General features: G+C 35.8%; 1 protein-coding gene across 1 annotated transcript; it reads right to left on the reverse strand.

Annotated features, from left to right (window-relative positions):
* Window positions 1-1,061: 1,061 nt before the first annotated feature.
* ret (ret proto-oncogene receptor tyrosine kinase) lies at window positions 1,062-21,900 on the reverse strand. The gene is given in 20 exon segments (XM_046837743.1): window positions 1,062-2,247; window positions 2,819-2,918; window positions 3,115-3,252; window positions 3,347-3,417; window positions 3,611-3,733; window positions 4,096-4,310; window positions 4,416-4,523; window positions 5,200-5,347; window positions 5,464-5,720; window positions 5,871-5,984; window positions 6,075-6,109; window positions 6,111-6,183; window positions 6,374-6,485; window positions 6,743-7,033; window positions 7,259-7,458; window positions 7,559-7,754; window positions 7,980-8,218; window positions 8,723-9,007; window positions 9,217-9,459; window positions 21,632-21,900. Coding segments are annotated over 20 exon segments (3,195 nt in total). The 5' UTR covers window positions 21,699-21,900; the 3' UTR covers window positions 1,062-2,067.
* Window positions 21,901-22,243: the final 343 nt, after the last annotated feature.

Consider the following 22,243-nt stretch of genomic DNA (forward strand, 5'->3'; position numbering starts at 1 on the left):
ATTACACTCTATACTAGATTAATTCAGCATTTTGTTTTCTATGAATGTTATCACTGATAATGTTATCACAGTAGGCAGCAGCTGCTCAATCAGAACAAATGTCTTGGCATTTCTGAGCAGAAGATTATATTTGTAATTCAGTGTCAATTTATTCAGTGATCTGCATGATATATGTTATGTTTTTTTTTTTTAATGAAAGTATTGTTTAATATTAAAGTATAATGTTTTTACAGTAATACAAGAAGGGAATGCTTCAGGGTAGCACTGTATATTGGGTTTTAATGCACTGATTTTATTGTATGTATAATATATAGTTTGTAGCCTATTATTGAAGATCATTGCCATAATGTGAAAACAAAGCCAAAAAAAAAAGGATTGCTTTTACCAGTTTTATTGATTTCAAATGAATAATGTTATGATAATATAACAAGGAATCACACTCATTTGCATTAGAATGGTTGCACAAAGAATGCCTTCACAAGAAATAAAAAATAACTGGCCATGAGACACTGAATCAGTACATTCACACTGTTTAAAGTGAGATTAACGTTCAGAAGTATCACAAAAATCATGGGTAATTTTGGTGACAGATTTCAGTGGTATTCTTCTTTTGGCAATTGGGCACAAGAAACACTTTGTACTTCACTATATGGCCTTTGTATCCGTTCTTTGTACAATTATTTGGCAAAAGAAATCTACAGCAGGTGATGGAAAAGAAGTTCCCTTTTCATTTCTGGGCTGAGATTTGATTTATATTTCTAACTTGAGGTTATGTTCGAAGCGACACAGGCACTTGAAAGACACTGAAGATGCACATTAAACTGTGTACACAGTCATGCAGTGATATAACATTGGTTACAGGACCTCAAGGTGAAGATACCTAAACACTGTCTATAACAGTGTGAGTTATTCCAGCCAATTTGCAGTCAGATGCCTCTTTATACAGAATGCTAAACGTGTCAGAAATAAAAGGGAACCAACTTTAGCATCATATAACTTATATACAGTTTAATATACATTTACACATTTTTCATCATTTGTTTTTTTAACTATCGAGCTTGTCCATAATTTTTGCAGGAGAAGGCAAAGCCATCCAGTTTGCATAAACACTATCATTGGCATATCTTGTAAATTCTGGATTAGTTGCATCAAGTCTGTTGAGTAGTACCGGGCTCTTCTCAGGCCAGTTCGGGTATGACATGCCTAAAAACGAAAACATATCACTGTTTCTGAACTGAAGGAAAAAAAAAATAGAGGGCAGACAGTAAGGCTCTCAAATGAAACTGATTTGTTGTTTGTTTTCAACACCAATATTTAAATGTATGTGTGCATGAGAGATGTTTTTGGATCCAGTATTTACATGGAGTGTTTCTACATTCATGCAGTTACCTACTGTGATGTTTTTGTTATCCATGTTTTGTCTTTACCTAATGTCTATTTATTTTGGAATACCAACGCAGCTTTTTTTAGTATGCAATCTTTAAATTTTTTTCCAGATTATCGGGCATTAGAATGGCTACATAAGAAGTATGTTTATTGCTAAATACACCAAATGACTAATGTGTAAAGCCTTGCTTGTTCAATCATAATGGAAGAGTTTGATTAAAAAGCCTTACTGCTTCTCTTTTCAGCATTTTGAGCCTACTATAAACACAACTTCTGTAATATGTCAAAGATATTACAGAGACCGTCAGTATGTGATTCATACCAAACAGATTTATTTGATGGGACCTGTTTCAAATGTATACCAAATACAACTATAAATCAAGGTGGAATTGAGTCAGTGAATACAAAATAAGTATCTGAAACATGAACTTATACAAAATGTTTATCATACTTAAATTTAGTTCTTTAAATATGAACTAATGTGAACCTGGGAATGTGTTTGTGTACATCAGAAGCAGGTCCAAAATCAGAAATCTGATCATTTACACCACATACTATCTTTCAAAATATCAGGAAGTTTTCAGACACCTCTCACTTTCATGCCATTAGCACAATCACAGCACATCCTCCCTATGGAAGCCATTTAAAGACAAACAGATTCGATTATTATTTTTGTTTGTTTTAGAATCGAGTGAATGCATGGGAAATTCTACCATAGAGCTTGTTTTCAATCCAAGTGGAAGGGAGGGTTCGAGGGAGAGGGGCGTTATTACAGTCCACTAGAGGGGTGTCCTCTTCGGACAGAGTGTCGTCATATAACAGGGCATCTGCCGGAGTGGAAGCTGCCAGATCCAGATAATCCTTTCAAGAGAAAAAAGGACAATTAAAACTTGAAAGAAATGATAAGCAGTGCTGAACAGTTTAAAATTAATAATAATAAAAAAAAAGGAATAATATTTGAAGAATTCTGATTTCTATTAAAAAGCTAGTGGGATGCTAGGTACATTTTTGATACATTGCTTTAATTAACAGAAAAATTGCTACTAACATGTTATTCTGTTGCTATAAAGGAGGACAGAGGGGTGTAAACCACTTACCTTGTGCAATCTTACGATTATGATAAAACATAAACAAGACAAGGCCCTTGGTTTTAGCACATGCTAATCAATAGTAAGCACTTTTAAAATGAACTGTTTAAACTTTAAAAGCTGAATAAGCAAAGATTTTGTCAGTGTAATAAATCTTGTAGTGAAGTGCAAGCAAGGTGGAACATATTTCCTAGGGCCATTTGCTCACCCACTCCTGAACTTCTTACATGACTTGTGTCAGCAGTATAGAAAGCATAAGTGCCATGGGTTGGTAAAATTGAAGCCCATGTCTGCTTAAATTTTTTTTAATGCATATGCCTATAGTCATTTCTGTTCATTCTTACTCTGCTTTTCACCATCATCTTCTCCAGCTCTTTGCTGATCTCACTGAAGGTTGGTCTCTTATCTGGTTCTTGCTTCCAGCAGCGAAGCATCAGACTATACCTGTTAAACAAAAAAAACACATTCATCAGCCATATGTCATACTCTTGCAGAATCATTTTTGTACTCAGTAGTGCCTATTTAGTAGTTCAGAAGGTGTTATATTGGTCTTGTACATGATAACCTGCATGCCATTAGACGGATATTATTTGGATAATGATACTGAAAAGAATTAACCATGCTGAACAAGTAAACACACATTTCCTCAGTGCAGTTCTCAGGTTTTTCCATCCTGTAGCCAGTCTTGAGAAGATTAAAGAGCCGCTCAGGCGCAATTCCTGGGTAAGGGTTTCCACCCAGGGTCACAATTTCCCATAACAGCACCCCGAAAGACCAGCTTGAAATTAAAGAGAGAACCCGTTAGAAAACTGCCAGCTCATATCCGGTTAATAGGAACAAATTTTAACACATAATACAGTATGTGAACTTACACATCACTTTGGGTGGTATATATATGGTCAAACAAGGACTCAATGGCCATCCATTTGACAGGGATACGACCCTTAAAAGTGGAAACACAATATGTAGTACAGATATTACTGTATTACTCCATCATTCATATGCTGGAGTCCAAGTGTTTAACGGGTATAAATAAGTTTAATAAAAAACAGGCAAAAGCATGTTTCTTCCTTATAAAAGTTCTACAAATCTGAAAAGTGATTTATTTGCAAACCCAGACAAATTTTGGGCATTACCTTGCTCCGCTTTACATAGGAGTCTTCCTCATAGACATCCCGAGACAAACCAAAGTCTGATATCTTCATCTTCCTGCCCTCTGCTACAAGTACGTTCCTGGCCGCAAGATCTCTATGAACAAGCTGCGAATAAAACAGCACTTGTAACTGTGAATTCTCTGAAAAATACTCAATATTCAAAACCATACACTCAAAAACACATACATTCTTTCATTCATTGTCTACAACTTAATGTTCCATGCAGAGTCACTAACAACAAAACACAATGATAAACATACCATCACAGTAAGGAACATGTTTAGAGTAGCAGGCCATGTTTTACAATGTGAGAGGGAACCTAAACGGCCAAAGGAAACTGACATGAAACTCCATGTAAAGAGTACCTCTAGCTAAGGTTCCAACCCTAGACGCAGAAACTGTGACATACCAACACTACCTGCTAAAGTACATACACTTTCAAATTAAATAATCAAGGCACAGTATACCTTCATTTCAGCCAGGTACTGCATTCCTCTGGAGATCTGCCAGGCGAACGATATGAGGTCTCCCATGGTCAGAGCTCTTTCATCCGGATTCTCAAGGTAGCTGGAGTTTCGGTTAGCATCATTGCCCATATAGCTGGGCCCTACTTTCCGGCTCTCTCTCAGGAAGTTTCGGAGCGATCCATACTTGGCATATTCAACAATTAGATACAGGGGACCTGGAAAGACAGCAAGCAGGTAACAAATAATAACAAATAGTCATTCAATTCTTTGAGGAAAAATGAATATAAAGCATGAAATGCTGAACAATATATCATTCGTACCATCCTGGCTACAAGCTCCATACATTTTTATTACATGTGGATGGTTGACCTGCTTTAGCAAGGTGAATTCTGACAGAAGGTCACGAAGTTCACTGTGAGAGGCGTTTTCTGTAACAAATAAAAAGGTACATATGTATAAAAATACATTCCCACAATTCATAATTTGTTCAGAGGCTATACACAAAGCCTATATGTATTTGCACCGACATTTATCAGTGCTAATTCTCACAACTTATTTGGCCATTAAATTCAGGATTTTGATGCTATCTTATAATCATAATAGCTATCTTACCAGCTTATCCTTAAAAGATCCTACTGGTTATTGCTTTTAATTAGAACACACAACAATGAATCAGAATCAACGATACAATGTTTGGTAGCTTACTAACCAGCTTTGTTACTGCTACACACAATATAAATTAACCTAAAGTTAGCTAGCTTCCTATCAGATAGCTGATTGTAGGCACAGTAATATAATATAATAATGTTTTTTTCCACTTTGTTAGTGTTAATCTATGCAAGTTTAGTTTTGCAAACTAATATCAAATTGCTCTCAGAGAAAGCTCACTGCTTAGCAGGAAACATGGAACGCAGGTAAATGCAATGCTCAGCTAATAGTTGCTAAATAAGTGCATGTGAAGAAGCTGCACTTTTATGATTGTTTAAGGGTGATAACAGCTCTGCATTGATTTTAAGCCCATGTTTTACATCAGATTCGCTGTCAGTGCATTTAGGTGATGAATACTTATAACAATTTCTTTTTTTTTCTTCTTTATTGTCTTACCTTTTAACATTTTTACAGCTACAGTAGTGTATCCCGCCTTTCCTTTGAGCCGGAATGCCGTTGCTTTTACAACCTTCCCAAACTCTCCCTCACCAAGAGTTTTACCCAGGACAAGGTTCTTTCGTGGGAATTCCCACTTTGGATCCTCCTGTTAATGAAGTCAAAACAACATCTATGCTTAAAAGAATGCTTGTGTTTGTATTATTCCTGACCAATAATAAATATGAACATTAAAATATGGAGGAATTATGTAAAAACTCTTACAGGTATCTTGAAGGTGTCGATGGCCACCTGGTTTTCCATGGAGTCCAGAGATCCTCGTCGAACATTGTTGGCTGAGTAGCTGATAGGATAGGACTGGGCAGGCCTACGGAAAGTCATTTCAGCTGAAGCGATGGGAGGTTTGGGGGTGTTCTTATGATACCGGTGGATGAAGTAGGAGGAGAGGAGGATGGAGACGATAAAGGACAAAAGAACTGCTGTGGCTATGACAGTCTTACACATATCTTCGCATATTGCCTCTGCATGAAGGATAAAAAAGACACTAGATGTCACTATTAGTTTGGAATAGTTTGGATTAATTTGTAAATCTAAGTACATCAATAAAACAGTCCAACACCATTCACATGATTAATGATTCACAGTCCAAACACAAGGACAAATGAGCTCACCTTCCATATCATCCTGCTCACAAAAGCACTTCTCCAAATAGCAGTAGCAGGTTCCATGCCCTGCCTTAATGCCAAGCATCAGGCCTTTCTCATGGCCTCCAATAACTGGCTCACCTAAACAAGACAACAAAACCAGTAAGTATGTCTATCTAGCAACAACAGAGTAATCATTAACTCGGTCCCAAAAGCTGACAATCTGCTCACGAGTGCAATCCTGTGGACATATGGATATATTTTTTTTCAATCACATCACAGTAGCCATCCGGACATGTACGCAGGTCTGGAGAACAAGTGGAGTAATTTGTTGATATCACTGTAAAAGAACGATATGTAAAATTAGTGCACAGTGTGATATAATCAAAATAAACAGAAATTCTGTGTACATAACGTGAAAGCAAAACATTAATATTCATGAACATTCTTGATAAAACATTCAAAACAAGACACTGTAGCACACAGTGGTGCAGTCATTGATTATAAAGATTGATAATTAGACCTATTACCTTTTTCTGTGCCTTGTCTCCACTGACATCTCCCAGTGGGAGTTCCCAGGCCTCTGAATATCTCACACTCCCCATGCTGTCTTTTCTCTGCACAGGCCAGAGAATGCTGTCCCTCCATCCTTAAAGGATCTACTACAAAACACACACATTGAAGTGTCTGGACAATTGCCTGAACATTACACTCTTAAAAATACAAAATACACAGAAAGTTCTCTGCCTACTTCTTTTGTGCTCAAGTCTACAGTTGCTTCATTACAAAAAAAAAAAGGTTAAATTAAACTATAGATAACCCACTTTTTAATTACATTGTAAGAAATTTTCATCAAAACACTAAGCATTAATCTATTAGTTCTTTCAGGTAAAGAGAACAATGATTACCTCTGCCTTCAAAATGATGATGACTATTGTTTTTGCCTCAAGCTGTTTGTGCTTCTCATGAGCAACAAGCACATACTGCAGCTCCTGGCATTCAGGCCTGCGCAGCGGCTCTGTGTCATTTACATAGAGAACGCCAGACATGTACTCCAGATTCCGAGCCACATCAACCGCTGTGTAGCAGGACTGAGCATTAGCTGAGAGGTTCCTGTCACTCAACTCTAAATGGTATTCAATTTCTATACCCATGAACTTCAGGCAGTTGTCCACACATACTTTTCCAATCTAAAAAAAATTATCCAGAAGGGACAGTCATTTAACAGTCATATTTCTATATATGCCTCAATTTTGATTAAAGGGTAAGTAATTTATTTTGTGAACATTTTCCCATTAATGGGAGAGATAGAGTATGACTTGCAAACAACACGTATAGTGCTTTAGTGGGCAAATTATCCTGATTTTAAGAATAAAAATAAGAAATAAAAACAGACAGTAACTTTAACCAAGCACCTGAGAGTAGGTCATCGACTTCCGAGACAGCACAAAGAAGTAAGTGATATTACTGAAGCTAATAGGAACAGCCAAAATAGTAACATTGAAATGCAGCATCACAGTTCCCTCAGGGCCGTGAAATGTAGTGTCGTTGACCAGATAGTCCAACTGAAATGAGCGATTCTCATCTACTGGAATGTTCCTTTTGAGACGCAGCTCTGCACAAGGACAAAAAAAAGCAAAAACAATCATATTTACTGTGAATAAGTCAGAGCGACTAATTAACCTGAACCAGACAAGTTGCTTTAGCATCCTTACTGTACTTATAGACTGTCCCTCGAACGTTGCCAAAGATGAGCTTTTCCTCACTAAAGTTCTGTTCAATGGTAAATGTGTTTTTAATCCAGGAGTCATTCGTCAGTAATGTCCATTCATACTTATTCTGGCTCTGTTCCTTGTGATAGGCAGAAGTCGTGTCTCTGTCGTAAACAAACATATTGCCAAACACAGCTCCCTGCAATAGTAAAGAGACATTTTTAGACCTATAGGTAGAGGCAACACAAGGTTAAATGTTCAATGTCAATGAAATAAAATGCAATTTGTCATATAAAATGTGTAAATCATAAATTATACGCAGAATGATTGCAATCATTTTTATTTAATAGTTTCCATAAAACATGAATGACTTCACATTGAAAAAAATCAAAAAGACACACAGTAGCTTCAGTGCACTGCTTACCTCACTGCGGCTAAACGCTATAAGCACGTCCTCAGTGTCTGTGCCATTCACATAGGGAGGACTGTCATCCTCATCATATATAATGATATTCAAAGTAGTCACAGCAGTGTGTGATATTTTTTCAGTTTGTACTGAACACACTATCGACAGATTATAAACCTCCTTCACCTCACGATCTACAGGTGCTGTGACTATCAGCTCAGAAGTGGAGACATTGACTGCAAATGGCACTGGAATCTCTGCACACAACAACATAAAAATAATTTCTAGGTAAAGCAATTCTGTAGGCTGTAAAGAAGAAAAAACTTTTTCTCAAAATGCAAATTGTGGTATGTATTTAGTTCTCATTATTGCCATCATCAACTGTATTTTTTTGTATGCTATTTGAACATAATGGTGCAACAACAACAACAACAACAACAACCACAACAACAAAATTAATAATAATAATAATAATAATAATAATAATAATAATAATTAAGTATCTTTTCTCATGTATTTTTTAAATAAATTTGCTTATATATGAAGAATATTAAATATTTATAAAATATTATTCTTTTATAATTATAGAGTTGTTATGAGAAACACTAAATTATCCTTTATAACCTTTGTGGTCTCAGAGATAAAATAGTGAAACCAAAATAAATATTAAGTATTAATATTAGTTTTTTTGTGGCTGACATCTGCCATTCTGAAATAATGAAGGTTAATGGTGAAAACCAGCCTTAATTGGTTGAAGTTACCTGTTTCCAGGCTGTAGCTGATGGTGTAGTTGGGGCAGAGGTCAGCAAGGGTAAAGCGACGGAGCTGAAGCAGAGGTCCAGGCAAGCGGTTCTCCTTTATATGAGTTTTTATCTCTTGAACACGTGAACACAGTCTTTGTCTCGTAATTTGGCCACATGTGGGCGCTGTGGCATTGAAGAATGTAAGACTGACCTCCACATTATTCAACTTTGTGCACTGCGTTTTCACAGGGGCTGCTGACACTTTCAGGGTCAATCTCTTGGTCTTTGTAGGCCAACTGCTAGCTAGAAGACGTACAGTCAAAACACATTAAAAGGCACTTAAAAAGATTTCTGACCAGCTTCTCAAATATTACAGAACCAAGACAACTTTTAGCTATCCAATAAAAAGAGCTGTATTAAAGTTGCCGAAAAAAAAAAAAATATATATATATATATATATATATATATATATATATATATATATATATATATTAGACTTCTTTTAAACTCACATATTGACTCAAAGTCACTCCAATCCAGAGTTTTGTTCATGTAGATCACTCCCGTGGCAGTGTCGATATGGAACCATGATGCATAAGGAACAGATTTCTGGAGCGTCCACCAGTACAGGCAGAAGTATGGCTGCTCTGAAGCTCTATCCTGCATGGCGTGCACCTGCAGCACTGGTGTACCAGCTGCCTGGCCAACATAAATGTCCTCTGAGTATGTTTGAGGAAAGTAAAGTCCCCACGAGCCTGCGGCAAATACAAAAAGCCATAAAGAAACATGAAGTTTGCAAAGCCAGAACCAACAGGGCTTTTTATATTTGGCTATGAATTAAAAAAGGAGAACAAAACTAACATTTTATTTTATTTTCTGTAAACACTAGATTTTTTGCATGTCTTCTCAGTAGCATGTTGTACAGCCAACCAAGAAATGGGCAGGATGTCTTTTACAATAGCATGAATTGCAGGGAAATATTTACCCTTTTAATAAAAATACAGTCAAATGCATTCTAAGAATTGGTTACTAGCAGCTTGTGATCCAGATGGAAACAGCAGCAATGTGGCTCACATGTAAAGCAGCTATTAACTCATGAAAATGCATTCTGGACCAAACAAAACTGAACCAGATATGAGGCATGGGCCAAATCCAAGCACCACATTGATTTGGTGAAATTAATATCGCACTGTATCGTAGTGCTTTTGAGCTTTAGGTACACATATACATTTCTTGACTTGATTCAGATTTGTGCTAGGTGTAAGTTTTGACTTGACTTTATTATAGATGGCCTTATCTGTAAAAAACTTCATATAAAGTTTTACAATTGTATTATAATTAAAAACTGGAATAGTTGATATCACATACTGAACAAACAAAGAGCACATTTTAACTCTTGTTTTATTTGATTCTAGTTAAGCCTTAAAACACTTTACCTTTTTACTGTTTCCTTCAAATCTAGAAAACTATGGAGCTTCGTAGTTGACAAAAGTCTCTGAATATTAAATTTTATATTTGAGATTTACAAAATCAAACCCTAAATTCAAAGCTCAAAAATTTGAATAATAAAAAGGCAGTTTTTATGTATTTTATAAAAATATGATTTAATGATAACATAATTTTAAAGGCAAAAGTCAACCGGTAGCAATTTCTAAACTAAGGGAAAACTTGTAAAGAATATGTATATGTATTAAATACACCACAGAAAAACAGATTTGTAACGAATGTGATATGCACTGCATATGTAACTCACATATTTAAACTTTTGTTGGTTTCTAGTTTTGATAGAATTATCTATGTGCTTATTATATATGTGTCCTATTTTACAACTGGATCATACATAAAAACAAGTGAGTTGCTCAGTGAAATCAAGAAACACATCCTTGTTTTAGATTAAGTACTTTAGTGAATGACAAGCAAAGCAGTATCTCATATGACATGAACAAGCCTATTAATGAATTTCTCACATGTCAATATAATGTGGTTTCCGTTTCTCCTTGTACTCACCTTGGGAAGTTTAATTATGGTGGATAACATAATACTGTGAAGAAATGAATCATTACCTACAGTGGGACAGTGTATATTGGGGGATGGGTAATCTATAAAACACCATAACAGCCCCATGTGCTTTACTGGAAATTGGAGAGGCGAGTGTTCGGTCTGTAATTATATCCCTCTTGTGTTCCTGTCCAACGGCTGTGGGCAGCTACTTAGGAACTTAGTAATATCATTAGCAGACATAGAAACTAGATTTTCTATTTCTGTTGTTGTAGTTTAGGCTTTGGCTCTGGTTTCAGACACTGATTTGATTTAACTGTGCTGGGATGACAGGAGGTCGGATTGATGGATACAAGGCGTACCTTCCTGAAGAATGGAGATACTCCCAGATGCACACTCCAACCTCTTTTATTAAAAGCCTTGCTTAGACACAGACAAACATCAAAAGGAATGCAGTTACTTCGCAAGCTTTGTGTCATTGCTCAAGGTAGCTGCTTCACTATATTGAATTGTTTATCTTATAAACTTGGTCAGTTATTTTTGTCACATAAGAAGAAATTCTCTTAGGTTTCACTAGCGCAATGTGAACATATTCTCAGGGATAAATGTTAAAAAAAGAAATATTTTGGATTTGTCAATAAATTTAAAGTGAATCAGAAATGAATCTCACTATGTGAGTTTGAAGGAAAAACCCAAAACAAATAAAGGCAACAATAAAATTTTGGTTGATAATATTTTTTATATAATATAGAATATGATGCCATTTCAATACCACTGATGCCTCCAGAGTGCCCTATGGCTGCAACGGAAAAAGAAAGATAATTCAGTGAACGATAAAAACTTGTAGTTTAAAGTAACAATGTGGTATGCTAACGTTATGGTAGAGATACGTAAGAAAACTTTGCAGCATTAAGTTACGCTGCATCCCTTTGCACAGCGAGTAATTTGCTGGTTGTAAGTGGTAATTGATTTTAATGTAATTTCAAGTATTCACATTAAGATTCCATGGATGTGATTATCCACTGCACATGGTCTCCACAGTATTATAGCCTTGATTCTAAAAATAAGAACTATACTGCATGTATCAACCTGACTGTCATAGTAAGATAGATGTAATGTTGAGCCTGATGTTAGCTATGAGGGAAGCAAATACTCCATTAACTGCCATTGCCCCAGACACCAAAACATGCACAAAAATTACACATTGCATTGACGTGGCTTGCAGCTTGGTAGGTGTCAAAATATTATTTTATAGCGTTATTCTAGATCACTTTGCATTTGTAATATTCTCTCTTTTATATCTTTAGATATGTATTTTATGTATTTATTCATTTGCTGATGTGACCATTATAGGCTGAAATATATGGTAAAGGAAACTCAACTGAATCTGCTTATCATATGGTGAGAGTATGTAGAGTGAATTATATTAATAATAATAATAATAATAAAAATAATAATAATAATAATTAATAATAATAATAATTAATAATAATAATAAGAAGAAGAAGAAGAAGAAGAAGAAGAAGAAGAAAAGAAGAAAATGAATAAGAGAATAAAGAAGAAGAAGAATATCACAAATTACATAAGCTGGCTAAAAAAACTGTATCATTAAATTATAAATTATTGATGTTCTGACAATTAATTTGTGTTTTTTGGAGTAATTACTCTGTGCAGTTAGCTGGAAGACTGCAACTACAGCAACTTATAAAACAGTAAGAAGCATTAAAAAAGCTAGTCTTAAGACTTGCTAGTCTTTATAACTATGATGCAGACAAGGTAGTGATTGACATCTGGGAGTATTTTCAGGCCTCTGGCTTAGTAAGTGTTCCAGCACACTGACGTTGTCACAACAGTGTCTGTCATATTAGCATATTAACATTCTATAATGTCCAGTTGTGATGTTGTTCCATCATAAGCTTTAAAGTATGACTCACAGCAGCACAAGAACACCATATGTCTATTTTTTTAACTATAATTTTTCACTTTGAGTTGCATTTTTTGTTGTATGTTTTCTTTTGTAAAAATTTCTGTGACTTGTCTTCTTCTTTTTCTTCTTCTTCTTCTTCTTCTTCTTCGGCTGCTCCCATTAGGGGGTTGCCACAGTGGGTCATCCATCTCTGTACCCCCTTGTCCTCTACATCTGCCTCTTTCAAACCAACTACCTGCATGTCTTCCCTCACCACATCCATAAACCCTCTCTTTGGCCTTCCTATTTTTCTCCTTCCTGGCAGCTCCATCCACAGCTTTCTCCTACCGATATACCCCATGCCCCTCCTCTGCACATGTCCAAACCATCTCAATCTCGCCTCCCTCACCTTGTCTCCAAAACGTCCTACATGCGATGTCCCACTAATAAACTTGTTTCTAATCCTGTCCATCCTTGTCACTCCCAATGAAAATCTCAGCATCTTCAGCTCTGCCACCTTCAGATACCCTTCTATCACAAATCACTCCTGCCACTCTTCTCCAACCACTCCACCCTGCCTGCACTCTTTCTTCACTTCTCTAACACACTCTCCATTACTTTGCCCTGTTGACCCCAGGTACATGAGCTCCTCCACCTTCACCACCTCTTCTCCCTGCAACTGCACCACTCCACTGCCCTCCCTCTTATTCTCACACATGTACTCTGTCTTACTCCTACTGACTTTTATTCCCCTTTAGCACATACTGCCACCTTTCCAGGCTCTTCTCCACCTGCTCCCTACTCTCACCTCTAATAACAATATAATCTGGAAACTCTTTCTGACCTCGTCCGTCAACCTGTCCATCACCACTGCAAACAAGAAAGGGCTGATCTGATCTGAGCTGATCCTTGATGCAGTCCCACCTCCACCTTGAACCAGTCTGTTGTTTCTACTGCACACTTCACTGCCATCACACTGTCCTCATACATGTCCTGCACCACTCTCACATACTTTTTTGACACATCTGACTTCCTCCTACAATACCACAACTCCTCTCTCGGCACTCTGTCATATGCTTTCTCCAAATCCACAAACACACAATGCAACTCCTTCTGACCTTCTCTATACTTCTTCATTAACATTCTCAAAGCAAATAATGCGTCTGTGGTGCCCTGCCTCAGCATAAAACCATACTGCTGCTCACAGATGGTCACTTCTTCTCTCAGCCTGGTATCCACTACTCTTTCCCATAACTTCATGGTGTAACTGATTAACTTTATTCCCCTGAAGTTACTGCAGGTCTGCACATCTCCCTTATTCTTAAAAACTGGTACCAGCACACTCCTTCTCCATTCCTCAGACATCCTCTCACCTTCCAAAATCTTGCTGAACAATCTTGTTAAAAACCCCACTGCCATCTCTCCTAAACAGCTCCATGCTTCTACCGGTATGTCATCTGGTCCAACTGACTTTCCACTCTTCATCCTCTTAATCGCTGCTCTCACTTCCTCCTTACTAATCCTATCCACTTCCTGCTTCACCATTTTCACATCATCCAACCTTCTCTCTCTCTCATTTTCCTCACTCATCAGCTGCTCAAAATACTCCCTCAACACACTCTCCCCACTAGTCAACACATTTCCATCTGCATCCTTTATTGCTACAACTTGCAGCACATCCTGTCTCATTTTTATAATTACTAATCAAATAAGCACATTATCACATTATAGTTGAATGATTACACATTACAATATTATGAATAACAAAATTGTCAGAGAATGTTAAATACTGAGAGTGTTATATTACATATTGAGTATTTTACAGTATTGTATATTGTATTATATAGTATTTACAATACTTTTACAATATAATAAAGGTTTTGTAATAGGAGCAACAAGCTGGCCTGACTCACATTTAGAACAGACCATTTGACCAATTGATTATTAAGCTTAAATAAATGTAAGTGCATTTGTATGGCTAATTGATCATAAATATGCAAAGTATAGCCACAGCCTGAATCATGAACGTAAATATGGTGCAGCCTATTGTGTTGATTTCAGTTCCTATGCCAATTGAGTGTAAACTCAATAGGTGTAGACACACTCAGACACAAGATATGTGGTCACATACTTGCAGCTTGAAAGTGTATATGTTTTTTTTTTTATATGAATGAGGTCACATTCTCTAAAAAAATCTAAACCCACTGCAAACTAATACGCATTCCAGAACAGCAGTCTGACTGCACAAGACCTCACAAACACGCAGCATATATGTGCAGTCTCAATAAATGACAGTGAGATTGGTGTATTGGCTGCTCAGCGAGTAAGTCGAATGATGAGGAACGCCCTCTGGATCGGTCAGGACAAAGACAGGAACTTGATTAGCTCAATGTATGCTCTGCCAGAGAGATTTAGCATCTATGACATCATGAGCTGTTACAGAGAGAGGGGCTTTTACTTGCAATTCTCTCTAACTGAACAGAAAACGGAAGCAGGCAGAAAGTCCGAGGAATCCACCATCTCATAATCCACTTTCCAGTCAAAGAGTGCTATTCATGTGATGTTATGTGTAAGTACTGAGATGCATTTACTGCAATTATCTGTTGTTCCGTTGAAGCAACATGGCTGCAGCTGAAATGACTCAAAATTACTACATTTGTTTAGCAATCATAATCATAACTCCATGTTCGTTCCTTACTGAAACACAACAGTTGAGTATAAATGGACTGGTTTGTTTGCTATAGGCAGCGGAGGTCATGAAACAAAGTACTGATCTGTGGGAAAACAAGGTCCATGCCCTTTCATTCAAGGTCAGTACACACAGCCAGTGTCGCCAAACAAAGGCTGACTGGAAGTCAAGTATTTAGTCTGACAGCTGGTCAATCAATAGCTATAGTAATCAAGACCGACAAAAGTTAAAACTCTTCCTCCCATTCAACCAAATGCACATTACCTTATCAGCCACACAACAAACAACCTAAAGAAAACAACGATAAAATAAGAGATTAGATGTTTCTGATTTTCTTTGTTTTTTAATGATTAAATTCTACTAATCGAGCTATAAAAAATAAAAATTCAAACAAATCAGTGTTATTAAATAGTCTTAAAGCAAATGATGACAACTGTGTATAATATGTGTATAATATAGCAAAAAATCATTACCCTGCCACTGCAACGATTTAATTAACTAAAAGGCTGTCAATTAAGCTGCAATTCAATAAAGGACTGTTATTATTGATCATTATGTTCCAATTTCCCTGCACCATATTCAAAGCATGCCAGAGCTATTCTCCAAAAATACACAACAGTTGAACGGTTCTTTGTGAATTTTAATGCAATATTCCTGCAAGCACTTACTCTTATTAAACACCTAGCACAGAGTTTGTTTTGTGACCTGACTACAAATTTATATATTTAAAAAAAAATCAGAAGCGGAATAATACAATAAACAAAATTCAGTCTTAACCTGATTTAAGGGCTTTAAAATGTTATACAAGCAAATGGCTGCATTATTAACTTTTTATTGAACAGTCATGGTTTTCTAAATAAAAACAGGTAGGCATTTAAATATAATACCAATGTAACCACCATCACCATCAAGATAAGCAAGGAATAAAATGCATCAGGAATAGACATCACTCATTAGAAAAATCTAATTTAAAGTCTGCTGTTGGATTGGGCTCCAAATTTAAATTTGGTTTCCAAGCTCTCTTGGGATTGCCTAGGACATTAGGACTCACAAATGAGAAACCTTTACGCAACATGTTGTATTCAATGCCATTATTATCAGGCCAATTACCAGCAAATTGAATCTAGAGTTTAAATTTGATTTAAGATGGACTCAAAGATAAAGGGGCTACAAGGACACAAACAAAGAGCACAAACAAGAATTTTGAGGTTGTGATCCATGTGATAATCCATTACTGTATAAATGAAAGGCACTTCTAGATTGCTGTGATAATTACCCCCTCTGTGCCAACCTGTGACCTGCTCATGCATTTTACCATAAGCACCCGCTGAGTTTTAATTTCCCGACTCCATGGATAAAATTGTCCACTTGGTAATTTTGCATGAGCCAATAGGTCTGAAAGACTGGACCATAGAGAGCCATAATTTCTTGCATTTTGTGAGGAAATGTGGAATGAGAACTGAATGCAATAAAAAACTAGAATACTAAACTATACACAGTTAAATATTGTTTCAGTATTCAGTATTATAGACTGATTGAATTATCATGTCTCGTGAACATAAAAAAGAATTTTTTATTAATTCCAAAGATATAACATCAGCAAAGCTGTTGTGATTGTTGTTCATTGTTGTAAATGATCACTCAAATGCCTCACCAACCATTGGAACATAACGTGTAAAGACTCGTGTAGTGAACAAGAGCTCCAAATGCCCTTGGGACATAATTTCAATCAATGTCTCCTTGTGCCTACACCAGAGCAAATTAGATTTTACTGATGCATGGAATGGAAATGTGACCCTTAACTAACTAAAAGATCAGGGATGGAGCTCCAAAAGGTACAGCAGCCCACATGCACCACATAGTTTCCTCAGACACAATGCTACATGACAATTTCACCCCAGATGAAGGTATTTTCAATAATACCAACAGCCTTTTACCTAGATTTGATGGTTTTGAAATGAAAAGAAACCACAATGCAAACTGAGAAATGTACTTTAGAATCACAATGCTCAAAATTCATAGGTATATTGGTTAAATAATTTGCTGATCTCATAGATTAGGGGTATGAATATAAAATGTTTACTTAGCCAAAATATCTTTGTCTGTCTAAAAATGTGTCATTTTTTTACCCGCACAATACAATTCATTCCTTTAAAAGGATACTGTTTTGTCAGGACCTTTCTAGAAGTTCCATTTAAAGTGTTTTGGTATTAGAAAATTACATTACAATCCAATTACTGTATAAGGACTGTCAAATCAATAGCAAATATGGTGGTGGATTTTGGACAAGGTCTAATAGTTCATTAAATTGCAAAAACAACAGTTTGGTTAGTAAATTTAGTTTTATAAAGTGCATATATATATATATATATATATATATATATATATATATATATATATATATATATATATATATATATATACACAATTTTAAAGTAAGCATGGAATCATCGAAGTATTTCTACTATGTGTGATGTACTGTTTAAAAACAATGCTGGCAATGTAAGTGTAGCATATAACAGAGAAGTCTCTTCTCTGAAATGCAGTCTAATCAACATTGTATTTGTGCAATCATATAAAAAGTGGTGACGATAGCAAGAAAATCAGCAAGATTTACAAGCTCTCTGAAAGCAACTCAAGACACAAGCTAAACTAAATCATATAATGTAATAAGTAAATAAATCAAATAGTGTCATGCATCAAATAAGATTTATTGGCCTGCTCTGTCTCAAAAGCAGGAGCTGCTGATGAAAATGATTGTGCTAATGCAGATGTGTAAAGGGGCAACTGTTTTTGTTTAGTTTTAACTTATTCAAATCTAAATCCCTAATAAGCAAGTTGACATGAAATAGAAACCTCGAGTAGAAGTAATCTCAGAAGGGAACCTCTCCTCTTATAGGGGACACCAGATAGTGGGGATATGATTCCACTATTACAGAGAAAAGGCAACAATCATACATGTGTTAAAAGGACATATGCTGCATATGTACATTACTCCAGGTCTGAGTATGAGTATGATTCTTGTGTTATGTTACAGCATATACCTAAAACCTAACATTATCATTATTTCCATATAAACCATTATCATTATTTTCATGTAAATGATAAACAGCCTGATGAAAACTATTAGAACTGAACTAATATTTGAGGCTAGTTGACTACATTATTAACAAAGTATGTGCACATATAAACATCATTTCAAAAGTCTAAATGAGGATGTAGTACAGTAGATAGATAGATAGATAGATAGATAGATAGATAGATAGATAGATAGATAGATAGATAGATAGATAGATAGATAGATAGATAGATAGATAGAAACACCATTTATATTAACTTTTTTGGCATTTGGCAGTATTATCATAAAATATACTTTTTTTTTTTTACTCCCGTTGAAAAATATATTACGTATATGCATCAAAGCAGGAAACAAACAAACAGAAAAAAACCTACATAACACTTGACTTACATAAGGAAATATTATTTGACTTAAAATGTCTCAATGTTACAATGATGTTTATGATGCTTTCTATTAAGATGTTTTGCTAAATATTTAATATGTGGTATATGATATCAAACATGAGCGCATTCTGATATGACAATATGATGAGATAACACCCTGGTATCAATTCCACCCTCCAGCAAACAAAACTTCTCAGGTCTACTACAAGGTTAGTCCTTTCAGGTCCTGACTCAGGGGGACAGTAATGTATGAACTGTTCTAGAGTCCACAGTGCCCCACCCAATGTTTTTTCCATGAGAGGATGTAAATCAAAAGCTGGGTAAGAACAACTGAGCAGAAAAAAAACCCAGCTGAATGTAAGCCTTATGCTCTTATAATGCAAATACAGCATATCAACATAAAATGGCTCTATAAAAGAACAGATGAGTAATCTAAGTCAATAATTCCAGTAATCTAGCTACAATGCAAATGTCAAAGAGATATCCCAAGATGAAACATTAGACGGTGATAGTGGATTATTTCCCTTGCTTCCAATTTAGTCAAAACACATTACTTTTGTACCATCCGTTTTCATCAAAATGAGATCCATTTTGTAGGAGGAGCTGCCAACCATCTTGTGTCTTTAATGAGGGATTTTAAACCTCATCTGTTATCAGTGCAGTGTGCACTATTATTTTACTGGCACTATTTTCCCTTCAGAAGACAAACACACCATGTTTGTCGAGAATTCGCCCACCTGCTGCACACCTGCCCTCTGACGGCCACTCAGCCTTTGTTTTCCTAACTGTCAGGAAATGGGCCACTGTACCATTATCAACATGGCTTTTTAACAAAACAAACTTCCAAAACAACCTCAATATGATAGCATCTCATGTAACATACTGTACCTTCAATGTTGAAAAGAGGAAAAAATATTACATTTATCAGGTGATGTGTAAAAGAACAGGTTTTTAAAAAAGAGATGCACTACTCTTCAACCACTGAATCCTCTAAATGAGAGCTTCAACAAAGAATGTACAGTAACTCCCAACAAGCAATTTCAGAACATAATCAACTGAATGCAGTGAACTAATGTGGCAGAAATCATTTTCTTCTCATAGGGCATTAGTCATATTACATATTCAATATTTTTATTTTAATGAAAATCACAAAGTTAGATTCCATTGTCTTATACGTATACCTCCTTAAAAAATATGACCAGAAATTAACAAAAATATACTTTTATCTCACATTCTGTTGAACTGAAACTGCCACTGGAATATTTAAAAATGAGGATAAACAGCCAAGCAAAAACATAAAGAAATTAACCTTTACTTACAGTGCATTGCAAGTTCACATATTAGCGAAAAGTTGTCGTTTTTTTTTTACCATAGACATGGAAATACAACAACATAATACAGTTCTTTTTTCTGCATGTGGATTATACACATCAAAATAAACTTCCTGAATTAAAACATTTATTAAAACATTTAACAAATATATTTAATATTGTAAAAATATGCAATATTTAATAAATACTCCTGAATAGATAAAATTTTCATTCATGATTGTTATTTTAGAACAAAGTCTTTTAACAAAAAACTGGATTTATCATTTATTGCTCAGAGGGTGACGGTCCAGACACTGCTCTTCGTCGCTTACAATAATGAAGGAAAATAGAAATGCAGTTCTCATAGGCAGACACACAAAGCTACATGCTTTCTGGATGACAAAAATAGCAATAGAACCTCTGCTATGTACTACTTTTGTCTGCATTTAACCTGCTCCAATGTGATTATTCCCTGTTAATGCAACTATCCACACATCCTCATCTACTAACCTCTGAGCTATGAGTAAGAATTTAAATATAGTCATTTTTCAGTGTGTTGTGTTTGTGCAGTTGGACAGAGGGTTTTAAAAGGGATTATAAAATATATATATATGGATTGTGTGAAGCCTGTGCCACAATTTCTGTGGCCACAATGCAGCTTTATATTTAAAGTGCGAAAATAAGTAGGGAAGCTCAGGGGCACATTTCAACCTGCCAGATTTACAACGTCCACTTGTAAAAAGGCAACTTAAATGTGTGTTTTGTGTGGGTCACTATTTTTATTTAACATGGGCTACAATGGACTGTTTATTTTTAGGCTAGCAGACTCTACATTGAGGTAAGCGCACTGTGATTCCAGTGCATCATTGCCCAGACCTAGAAAAAGGTAAAACCTAGAATCTTTATGGGGACTTCTGCTGTCTCTCTGAAAGTACCATTAAAGCTTCTAGGCAAAACTTGACAGAGAAAGAATTCTTGTATAATTGACATTTTTACAATATACATGTATATATTTTGAAAGTGAAAAGTCTATATAAAGAGCATTTGAATATTTTTTTGTAAAGAGTGTAATAATAATTAATAAAAGACCAGCAACAAAAGCTGTTGCTTGATGAATTGATAATTCAAACATTCCTTTGCAGGAATTCTATTTTTGAACAAAATATATATTTCTGTGCAGTTACTCAAGAGATTGGAGCTTCTTTATTTTATATCTTCTCCTTCATGGTTTGATTAATGAATCCTGTTCTATTGTGTGTGGGTGAATGTGGTCTGTGTTTTTGGTGTAGCTATTATGAAGCCAAGGGCAATTTCCCAGAAATGGACAATAAAGTTGTTTATTTGATTACCATATTAGAAAATTGTGCCTTAAGGATTAAAAGAATCCTGAGACAACCTTATCATAGTAAATTCAGACAATGCCTTTAGGAGAACTTGTGTAACTTGTTCAAATGAGTGATATTAGTGCTATAAGATATGGTTCACACAAAAAAAGATTTAATAAAATATTGTTGATGAAGTCCCAGTCTGCGAAGGAAACCAAGCTTGGAGCTCTGACTTACCTTCCCAGAGAAGCAAAAGGACCAGGACGGTGTCTCCCCACAGAGTAAAAGCCCGTGTCCTACCCATGCCGCACAGTCATAAGGGGAATTTCGCAACAAATGAACGCAAAGGTGCAGCGGTTATTGTTTTTATTTTTTTGTTTGTTTTTTTGGAAAACAATAAAGATCCAAAATATTCAAAAGAAAACGTTTTTATGCAGCAGTGCAAAGAAGTCCGTATGCTGAGTATCCCATTGACGGGCTGCTGAGAGTGTGTGTGTGTGTGTGTGTGTGTGAGAGAGAGAGAGAGAGAAAGAGAGAGGGAGCGCGAGTGCGTGTGTGTGAGTAGCGACACACAGGGGGAGGATCAGCTCAAGCATAACGTTGAGCGCACACGCAGCTACAGCATCACTAACGTTCTCGGATTCCCTAAACAAAGTCTTAGAGTCTAATTAAAGGACATTTCTATTCAACATAGCTAACATAACACAGAATTCCCAGAGCTGATCTAACACACATTATGGAGTTACTGCATATACACAGTGTTCAGGTGACATCACAGATTTCAACCCATCACATGTGCTGTTTTCTTTTTGTTTTTTTTTGTAATGTATTGTAAACTAAGAAGTCCAG

Source organism: Silurus meridionalis, chromosome 2, assembly GCF_014805685.1.
Source record: "Silurus meridionalis isolate SWU-2019-XX chromosome 2, ASM1480568v1, whole genome shotgun sequence".
NCBI lineage: Eukaryota > Metazoa > Chordata > Actinopteri > Siluriformes > Siluridae > Silurus > Silurus meridionalis.